We start from the raw sequence: 11,124 nt of genomic DNA, 5'->3' as shown, positions 1-11,124 counted from the left end.
AATTTCTCTGAAGATTGCTAAGTTTTTGGGGTGTTTTTCGGCTGAGAATCTTTTTTATAACTGGAAATACAAAATTTGTGTGTTATAATTGAGTTTGTTGAGTTATATTAGGAGTTTATTATGTTTTCACTTTCCGTTTAAAAATAGTTGTAATCTCATGTTTCATGACGTGAATATAGTTGAATACAATAATCTATCTAGATGTAGTCCCATGTTTTACGCCGTGAATACAGTCAAATACACTCGAATATACTCGAAGACAAAAATCTGTCTAGTTGTAATCCCCTGTTTCACGCCTAGAAATGCTACTGTATTCATGAATACAGTAGCTTAAATACACCGAATACACTCTAAAAAACCTGAAAACATAGTTATAAGAAGTAATATAGTAAATGGTAGCTACAACTAGCTAATAACCACTAAACAATAGTGGTTTGTGAAAATTTCTCATCTTTTTTAGTGAAAAAGAAAACTCAATAGGTTTTGGAAAAAAAATCTGACCCCAAAAAATGTGTGTGTATATACATGTATTTTTCCACCATAGGATTGGCCGAATTTTTGATATTTTTGCCTTGAAATTTCGCCCACATGAAATTTGTTCTTTCAATATATTATTTGAGTAATACAGTAGAAGACTATGGAACATTTGGAGATCGTGATCGTGTTGGCAGTGGTGTTCTGATTAAGTTGCTTTGGAACTGAAGGCTAATGTGATACACATACTTAATTCACGCTTTAAAAGGTAACTTGTGTAAACTCTATATGTGCTAGTTATTTATTTTACACGTGAATTTGACGCTGAATTGCTTCCGCTGCATTATATAATCCATCAACCTGGGTGGCAACTCGAAGCAAAAATATTCTTACAAGGCAGGATGAATTTCCAAAACAATTACATTATCATTGCCAATGCTCCTGCTTAGTTTTATAAAAAGCAACCCTTTCTTCGCTTAAAGCAAGGAAGGGATGCAAAGCAAGGGATCATTGCTTCTCATGAATAAAGTAAGTGAGTTGAAACATGTGTGCCTGTGAAGAGCAGAGCGGTTTGAGGAACAAGAAGATGAAATGTAGATAAAAACTAGAGCTTTTGTCTACTTCATCAAATATTTTATTTTCCAATTCTTTATTTATAAGCTGATTGTTTGGGAAAAATAAAATGACACTGGCATTGAAAGTTTGAAACTAACTATTGGTAGAATTCCTAAAGCAATTAAATATGAAACTTAATATCAAAAGTGAATTCTTTTTTATGGATCATTAATTGAACTGAAAGTCAAGTTTGCTATTGAAGTTATCTTTACATGGACCTGTGGAAATCGTATTTTAAAGATATTTAATTTGACTTACTGGTTTAGTGCTGTTAGTTGTTGTATTAGAATTAATGAAGTTATGTGAAAGTTTTATGCATCAAGTACTAAATTCCCTTTTTCTGGTAAGTTTTTGTATTAAGTTGTACACTTAAGGTTTTTGTTTTTAGATACACAGCTCCTGCTCCCAGAGAAAGTACAGAAATATTCATTTATTTGTGCGAGTCAGGCCTTGGGCTGCCTATATCACATCCCTTCGGATGCGCCTTTCTCCGGACCGTACGTGAATGCAGAATACTTCCCTCACCGGGTTGTCTCTTTTTTTTTTTAATTTATTTTTTTATTATGAGTCGGGCGTGCTAACAAGTTTGCAGGTTTCATGCAAATGAAATTGCAAGGAAGGAACAATTACGTCTTGAATTGCGAGAAATAAAATCAAAACGGGACATTTCTCAATTCTTCTTAGCTAGCTTTAAAAACCAGTGGATAAACGATAAGAAGGTTGCAGATTTGCAGGGACAAATGCAGGCAAATGAATTATACAAGAGACCTAATTACAAAGCACAGTAGAGTAGATTACTGATTCAATTGTTCTTATCGTGGACATTTAATGAGGGAAGAGATCAAATAGATCGAAAATAGGCTCAAGTTTTCTTATCTTTTCCTTTTGAGGATGACTTGAACCATGGTATCCACACAGATGTAGTCCTCTGGTAGAGATTATATGCTTCAGCTCTGTAGGCTTGCTTAAGCATCCTATTCTCAACAAGCCCAGTGACATGTGCCAGGCACATGCTATTAGTTAGTGCACCGACAAAGGTCCAAGCCTGACCCAAGTTCAAGGCAAATACGACGAGTCCCCACCACCATAACTGCTCCCCGAAATAATTTGGATGTCGTGAATACCTCCAGAGGCCTTCGTCAAGATTGGGAACCATTGGCTCGCCAAGCTCTTTTAGTTTCTGATTTCTGCTCACAAAATCGTGGAGCTGTGTATCCGCATAATAGGCGATTATGATGGCAGACAAGCAGATGAATACGGCAATGAAATCCCAGATATTCCATGGCTTGTCTTCGGAGTGGACCACATACATAGGTAGGCATATACCCATTAGAAAAACCTGCAAAAGTCATGTCACATAACGAAAATAAACAACACCTTAATGGATGATAAAGGAGCCACGAATATTTCTTTGTTCCGCTAGCTGACCGCTGCAAATTCAATGTCACATTCCAAAATATTACATCAACCAGACTTGATTTACACACTTAGTAAAGGCCAAGAAAGTTGTTTTTTCAGCGACAATGTGATATAGCATGGTCTTTACCAGTTCCATGCTTTTGAGCAAACAATGTTTTATTCATATGGTTGTGCCTAGCAGAAATACTAACAAAAGTATGTGGAACTTATAGAACAATCGACCATTTTACATATGAGAATTGCCTTTACTAAATCCTAAATGGGATGAATAATTTATATCTTCAGAAGAGCGGACACTTTTAGGGAATAACTGCAATGCACTTTGCTTATGAGGCATACTCTTTTACCGCTTGATTGAGCAGCAGAAATTTCCAACATACATGAAGATCACACAACAAATATTTGAAAGTAGTAATTAGGTATGCTATATCTAGATGCAGGAAACGGGCAATATGTGTAGGCTCTAAAATCAGGCAAATATTACTTTCTCATGTTAGTAATGTGGGGTCTTCCTCTTCCTACTAGAATATTTATGAATGGGACTCTTCTCATTGCACAAATAAAACTACTAAAGAAAGAAGTCAGACATAAAGTGAAGTTGCATAAATAATCATACATCCTCAATTCTGAATGAATAATTCACTGATATAAATGTTTCATTTTATCAATAAATTGATGGCTCTAAAATCAGGCATATATTCCTAAAAAGTAAGCTATATAAAAGAAACAAGGTAGTGAATTCATTACCTGCTGAGAGAGATAAACAGCAAAGAAAGAGATCCACCACCAGTTTTTGCCAAACTGATGGCTCATATCTGTAAATCTCCAATCTTGCCTGTGTCCCCACTGCCAATTCTCACGCCGGAAGTAGTTATGCGTAAGTCTTATACTCCAAATCCAAGTCAAGATTATAACCACATTGGACCTCCAAACATTGTACTGTGCCAACGGATGATTTGCATAGAAATGCACCAGCATTACTGGAATCACTGTCCAGTATAAATCTATCATCTGAAAAAATCAAATTTCAACAGTAACCCAATTCATCAAATCTATCAAAAATCACAAAACATTAGTACTCCCTCCCCACTTCAAATTCACTATCTGGCCCATTTTTCAGTTAATGTTCGACATTATTCTACAAAACAATAACAACAACAAAAACAAAATAACAACGATGACAACAACAACAAAAAAAAAAGAAGCTAGAATCCCAACCTAAGTTGGGGTCGGCTATATGAATCCTCACTTCTTTCTTTAAGCTCGCCTCATATTTTAAGAACCAAAAACAAAATAAACAATAGACTCTTGTTTTTGTTTTTGTAATGGGGAGGGGTTTAGAAGGCGGGGAATCAAACCCTCACCAACAAGGTAAAAATTCAGGTAGCCAATCAACTTAGCTATTAAGATTCCCAAGTAGACTCTTGTTAAAATAGAAAACAAGCACTATAAAATGATTAGGTTTTAGCTCCAAAATGATAAGAACACATTGGTAGTAAATTAACCGTTAAAATCAAGTTAGCCTCGTAAATTTGAAACACAATTATAATCCAAGTAAAGAACACAATTCAAGAACAACGCAATTGACGAATTCATGTAAAAATTACCCAGTGGCTAGAGAGGAGAAGACCAATGAGCCAGAAGAGGACATTGACATTGAGGAAAAACAAGAGATTAGCAAAAAGAAGAGGGTGGTGATAGCACCAATTGTAAAGTGGATGCTGATTCTCATGGTAATTGCAAAGGAAAGAGAGGTAGAAGAGTAGGGAGGGAAGTGGAGCAACAAATGCAATCAACGCATTCTTCACATTGCTATGAGTAGCCATGATCGGTGGAAGTGACAGGTACTGTAGTTTTACTGACTTGGGGAGGAGGCCTCCTTTATAAGGCTTTTCTATGGGGCTGGAAGTTGTTGCCCATAATTATGAGCTGGGCCCAACTTAACTTATACTCCTTGTTAATTGAAGAATTAACTTAAATACTTGTTTAACCTACTATTTTTCCCTTTTTTCAAAATATTTTCACTTTTTTTTTAAATTAATGTTTTTTCATAAAATTTTCAAGTGAGTTTTTTGAAAATTTAAAAAACTCCAAAAAATTATTTTTCAAAATTTTCACTCAAATCACTCACAAAACTTCAAAAACAACCCAAAATCATATCCATGTCCCAACACAACTCTATATTTCAAATACCATTTTCACTTGAACAAAAAATTCGCAATTTTTTGGAATTTTATTATTTTTATGTCAAAACACCCACTAAGTTTAAAATAGTCATAGATCTATAATATATTATATGTGCAAAAATATGAATATCAGTGTATAATTTATGTATATCGACTGGAAAATATAAATAGTGAATCCAACCGGCTATTTGTATGAACCCTTAATAATTACCTGATTTGCACATTAAAAGGTTTGAATTTCTTTTTTTGGCAGTAAATCCTTTGCTCTATCTATTCAACAACAACAACAACAATAACAACAACAACAAAAAAAATCCAGTATAATCCCTAGATTGGAATGGGGAGGGTAGTGTGTACGCAGAACTTACCCCTACCTTGAGGGTAGAGAGACTATTTCTGATAGACACCCGGCTTAAGGAAAGAAAAAGAAAGCAGTAACAACAAGCAATACCAACAACAAGATAATAAGAAAACAAGCAGTAACAATAACAAGATAATAAGAGAACAAGCAGTAACAATAATAAGATAATAAGAGAACAAGCGGTATCAACAACAATATAATAAGAGAACAAGCGGTATCAACAACAATATAATAAGAATATATGTACTCAAGACTGTCAATAACCAAATACAAGGCTTAGTATTACTACTACCGGTGTGGAGAAGACACACACTCGACTACCTACTAACCTTCTACCTAATCCTCGACCTCCACACCTTTCTATCAAGGGTCATGTCCTCAGTGTGATGATGTAACGCCAAGTCTTGCCTTATTACCTTTCGCTAAGGCTGTATTGTGGCCCGGGCCCGGGCCTAAATGAGCTAAACGGGTCGGGCCGGGCCAAACGGTCCCGTGCTCTGGCGGGTCGGTCCCAGGTCAAACGGTCCCGGGCTTAGCGGTCCCAGAGGGTGGAACCGGCCCACTACGGGCCTAAGCCCACATGGTCCCGGGCTAAATGGGCCGGGCCCATAGGCCTAAACGGGCCTAAGTGTTCCGAGCTATTTTTTTGAATTTTTTTTTATCTAAAGCAATTTCTTGTAAATTATATATATATATATATATATACACACACACACACACACTCACATACACACATATATATACATACTATATATACTCTCTCTCTCTCTCTCTCTCTATATATATATATATATATATATATATATATATAGTATATATAAGCTATATAATTTACAAGAAATTGTCTTAGATAAAAAAAATTTTAAAAAAATAGTCAAGGCCCGTTTCTTCTTTATTTTAACAGTACAACACAAACACAAACATAGAAACTTAACATAACTTAAATTCAGTACAACTAATGAAAACACATGACACGGGAAACATAAAGATACATTACTAGGCTCAACACATACATGTCATTGTTTAATCACGACCGCCTAGTATTCTATGCTCCAACCACTTAAATTTGTCTCCCAGCTTATTTTTTTCTTCTTCCACCTCTTTGAGTTTCTCCTTCAACTCCGCAACTTCTCGTTTGGATTGTCGCTCTCTTTCCCACTACTTCAAACACAAACAATGAAGATACTGCAATTTTTCTTTGTAGTATTCCTGCTGACAGGGTTCATCAATCCATACCTCAAAATTGCAAACAGGTTCGTCGGGAACCCTATAAAACTTGTTCATACATGCCCAGTAGCGACGTCCAGCTTCACCATCATCCCAACAGTCTTGCATCATGCATTTTTTGCCGCACTTGCACCTTGGCATATACATATATATATATATATATATATATATATATATACGTCTTAATATAGCTAATGTTATATCGAAATTTGAATATAGCTTATATACTATACACTTAGTAGTTAGTATATTGCCGTATCTTATATATTTTCTTATATAAGATTGTATACATTAGCTATATTAAGACGTGTGCGTATATATATATATATATTAAGATGAACTCGGTATCAAAACTGCAAAGTAAAGTTTACATTTAATACTTCAAATTAAAGTTCAATGCCTTCAACATAATACTTCAAATTAATCTAACAAACTAAAACATTAAGCATCATACGTCTAATAATTTTAAAATAACACAAATTATCTCAAATCAATTTAAAATCTTAAATACGAATGTCTGGAGAACGCGCAAGACAACTCTTTATATGCCTCCTTAAACTGCATGTGCCCTCCTTTGGATGACGAGTGTAGACTCGATCACAGTTCTTGCACTTTATTATGTAAACTTCTTCATTTTCTTCTACCACATTAAAGTGTTCCAAAACAAATAGGTGCAATCTAGAATCACCGGGCATGATTTAACTTAAATTAAGAATTTGAGTTTGAGAAATGAGAGATGAGTGAAGACTTGACGATTTGAATACTTCAATTTGAGTTTGAGAAATGAGAGAGATTGATGAATTTGTGAGTAAAAATGAAAGAATGAGAGGGTATTTATTGTTGAGAATAGGGAAAACGTGTAATTATAAAAAGTTTGGGGGCCAAATGGCTATTTTTAAAAAAGCCAAACGGCTAAAATTGCAGGCCAACAACTACTTTTTAAATTTCAGACCGTTGGCCTTTTTTAATTTTTTTTTTTTTTGAAAAATAGCCGTTGGGCCCGTTTGGCCCGGTTGAACAGGCCCAGGCTCGCCTGTCGGTCCCGGGCTCGCGGGCTATTTGGTGAGGACCGGCCCACAGTGGGCTTTTAGGACCGGTAGGGACCTGCCCATTTGGCCCGTTTGTTAGCGATCCCAGGTCGGTCCCGGGCTGGGCCCGGCCCACAATACACCCTTACCTCTCCCCAGTACTTCTTTGACCTACCTCTACCCCTTTTCAGACCACCCGAGGCCAGCCTCTTACACCTCCTCACTGGAGCATCTGAGCTTCTTCTCTTCACATGCCCAAACCACCAAAGCCTCGCTTCTCACATCTTGTTCTCCACCGAGGCTACTCCTACCCTATACCGAATATCTTCATTTCTAATCTTATCAATCCTGGTATGTCCGCACATCCATCTCATCATCCTCATTTCTGCTACTTTCATCTTCCGGACATGAGAGTTCTTGACTAGCCATTTGGGTGGCACATTCTTATCACATAAAACACCGGATGCGAGTCTTCATTTCATCCACCTTGCTCCAATACGATGAGCAACATCCTCATCAATCCCCTCATTTTCCTTGGATAATAGACCCAAGGTACTTGAAAGTAGCTCTCTATCTATTTAGAAAATTAAAATCTGCATATGCGTCACAGCTCCGTTTGCTGAAAGCTCTTTTTTTCATGGAGGGGAGGGGAGGGGAGGGGGGCAAATTTGCGTGTTTATGGGGTCAGTGGCTATGTATGCTTAATAATTTATCCTCTTATACGCGGATTATACAAAGTATAAATTAAATTCTAAAATATATAATCACTGAATAATCTATGTATAATCAGTTTATCCTCGGTGTATAATGTTTTTGTACTCACTATATACTCATTATACAATGATTGCACCGATTTTTGTTTTGAATAAAAGAATTTAGTCAAAAAAGAGAAAAATATTTTCTCCAGCCAGTTGTTCTTCTTGATATATTGTTGGGAATTAGTATGATCGTATTTTCGAGATTATTATCAAAATTTTAATTTATTTGGCCCTTGTTATATATACAACTATGTTGGGATATATACTATTAACCATGAGTGGTTTAGATATAGTATTTATTATGAAATAATTGTTTATTCAGTTTTAATAAAGTTTTAAATAGATCATATAATAGTCTGTGTCCTTTGCTTATATAGTAGATGATTTAGTGTATAGAGTTTAGCTTATACACGGAAGATTAAATCATCGGTTCTTATAAGTATAAAGTTTGAGTTCACAATCTAATGATGGAATTGGACAAACCATCAGGAATGATTGTAGCACAAGATTAAATATAATTAATCTTGATTATGGGAATGGTTTAATTCCAACTTCTTGTGCTAGTACATTTTGTATGTATTGAACGGACCAGGTAGAGATAAGTATTTTATACTGACTTAATAAAATAAACTCTCTAGCCATTAAATGTACTTATACTCTTAATCTTGATATAATTATTATTAGCTGTGTATATTATTATTGTTTTGATTTATTAAAAGGCGAGATTCTTTCGTGGGTCAATATGCCTGGTAAATTGGATAATAATAATATACATTGGCGAAGTAATAGTTAGTTGATGGAATCCATGTCTCGGTTTAGAGATTGATGATATACCTTTATGAAAGCTTATAAGTTTTCATGTGTAAACCCGGCCGGTGGATTTTGTATCCGACACATGAAATAAGTTAAGCGAAAGTCTAAAGGAAATAATCAATAAATTAAATCGTCAGTAATTTAATTTAATTGATTCGTATCTGAATCTTAACATGGGGAGTTAAATAAGATTTAATGGATGAATTTCGAAATTGAATAAGGAGTGTAATTACGAATTTTTAGTGGAATAATTCGTAATTAATTATGGTGGATATTAATTTCGAAAATTACAAATTAATTCCATAATTGGAAGCCTTGTTAATTAAATTCTGTGGTCCCTACTGTGCCTAAATAATAGGAAATAAAGGAATCCTTTTTCTGGTGGAAAAGAAAACCTAACAGGTTTTGGAAAAAGGTCTTAACCCTTAAAACTTGTGCTATAAATACATAAGGTTTTCCACCTAGAGGGATGAGTAGATGGTGGCTGAAATTTTCAGCCAAGTTTTCCTAGAAATTTCGCCCACACGAAATTGCTATTTTCGGGTATTATTTGGGTAACACAGTAGAAGACCGTGGAACGTTCGAGGATCACGATTGTGCGGGTGATGGAGATTCCATTGAGAAGTTATGGAACTGAAGGCTCACGTGGTAGAAGAGATATGTTCACGCTTCAAGAGGTAACCCGTGAAATCCCGTTTATGCTAGTTGTCTAAATTACATGTGATTTTGATACTGGGATTGCTTCCGCTGCATATAATAATCCATCAATTGGTATCAGAGCTCACTCACATCTAATTAGATAACTAAGTTTTTCATGAAACAAGAATATGGTGTTTATGTGCATTTTTTGAATTACATATATATGTGGTTTTCTGAAAAACTGCACTGCTGTTTTGTGAATTAACTGTGCATAATTTATGGATTATTCTTATAATCATGAGATATATGTTTTCTTATTGATATTTGATTGAGATTATCTGAATTTTTTGGGGTAAACCCTAGAAAAACGCAAAACCTGTTTTTGACCGAATAGCCGGAATTTTCGGAGGTCAGCGAACTTGACGGACTCCGATTGAGCTGAAATTTGGTGGGTCCATCGGAAACGTCGTGGTGAGAAAAACTTACTGATTTAGCAGTGAATCATGGTATTTTTCGGCGTTTTGAGGTCGTTTGGACTGTGTTTTGGACGTTTTTCTATTTTCTAGAAATTATTTCTTAATAATTTTAATTCTTTTTTAATTCAATGGTGTTGGGGATGACTCCCCATGGTCCCCATGATTAAATACTAGTCATATAATAGGTTTACACATTGACTATTAGCAAATAAACGTGTTGTTGTATTAAATTCAATAATAGAGGTGTAAGATTTTATTGACTAGGTCTTACAAGGTATAATTCATATTGTGTAATGATATAATTATTTTGTAAGAAAGTAAAATTCTCTATTTGATATCCTGGATGACTAATGATTGGAGCGTTTGGCATGTTTGTGCATAAAAAATTTCTCAAATTTAAGTTTATATTTTCATGCCCTACGTGATTACTAGTTTGGATTTTCGATGAAGAATTTTGTTCTCTGATTGGAGGTTCTAATTAAGTGAAATATGACGGTATGTTGTATGAGTTTTATAATGTTGGTATGACTTTTAAGCTATGGTCTACCATAAAATAATTTTATGAGCTAAATATATATTCACTTGTAAATTGAGAATTTTATGAGTAATAAATAGTTACCACTGAAGTGGTTTGTTTATTTGAACTCATGAAAAATTCTTAGTAAATTTGTACATGTGAAATTATATCTATTCATGGATTGAGCATTATGATTAATAAGTAGGATCCACAAAATGGTCTATTTATTTGAGTCATTGAAATATGTTTAATATACCATGTGAAAATTATCCTTGAGAAATCTACATTAATGGTGGAGGTTCATAACTAGAAAAAGAGTATTTATCTTTGGGTACTAGTGAAACTAACTCCACCCATGAGAAGAGATATTGGGGTTTTCACTGAACGGGAGAAAATATAATATCTCAGGTTCTTATGTATTTAATAAAAGGATAATTTATTGCAAAAGGAGATATTATATATCCTAGAAATAGGAAGAAAATAATATATGCCTTGAGCTCATAGTGTAATTATAAGGAGAATGAAAATCAATATCATATTTATTTTAATTCATGAAACTACTTAAAACGGTTATTCTCCGAGTTTGGTTACATGCTAGTGGTCATGAATTT

At 34.7% G+C, this 11,124-nt stretch overlaps 1 protein-coding gene across 1 annotated transcript; it reads right to left on the bottom strand.

Annotated features, from left to right (window-relative positions):
* Window positions 1-1,737: 1,737 nt before the first annotated feature.
* On the bottom strand, window positions 1,738-4,374 carry LOC104219469 (uncharacterized protein C594.04c). Its single transcript, XM_009770157.2, has 3 exons — window positions 4,116-4,374; window positions 3,256-3,519; window positions 1,738-2,428 (listed from the first exon to the last, which is right to left on the bottom strand). Exons 1-3 carry the CDS (start codon window positions 4,332-4,334, stop codon window positions 1,952-1,954), a joined length of 960 nt encoding a protein of 319 aa, XP_009768459.1. The 5' UTR covers window positions 4,335-4,374; the 3' UTR covers window positions 1,738-1,951.
* Window positions 4,375-11,124: the final 6,750 nt, after the last annotated feature.

The sequence above is a fragment of the Nicotiana sylvestris genome, chromosome 1 (assembly GCF_000393655.2).
Source record: "Nicotiana sylvestris chromosome 1, ASM39365v2, whole genome shotgun sequence".
Classification (NCBI taxonomy): domain Eukaryota; kingdom Viridiplantae; phylum Streptophyta; class Magnoliopsida; order Solanales; family Solanaceae; genus Nicotiana; species Nicotiana sylvestris.
The sequence above is the reverse complement of the archived record's forward strand: the minus strand, read 5'-3'. Positions and strand labels throughout refer to the sequence as shown.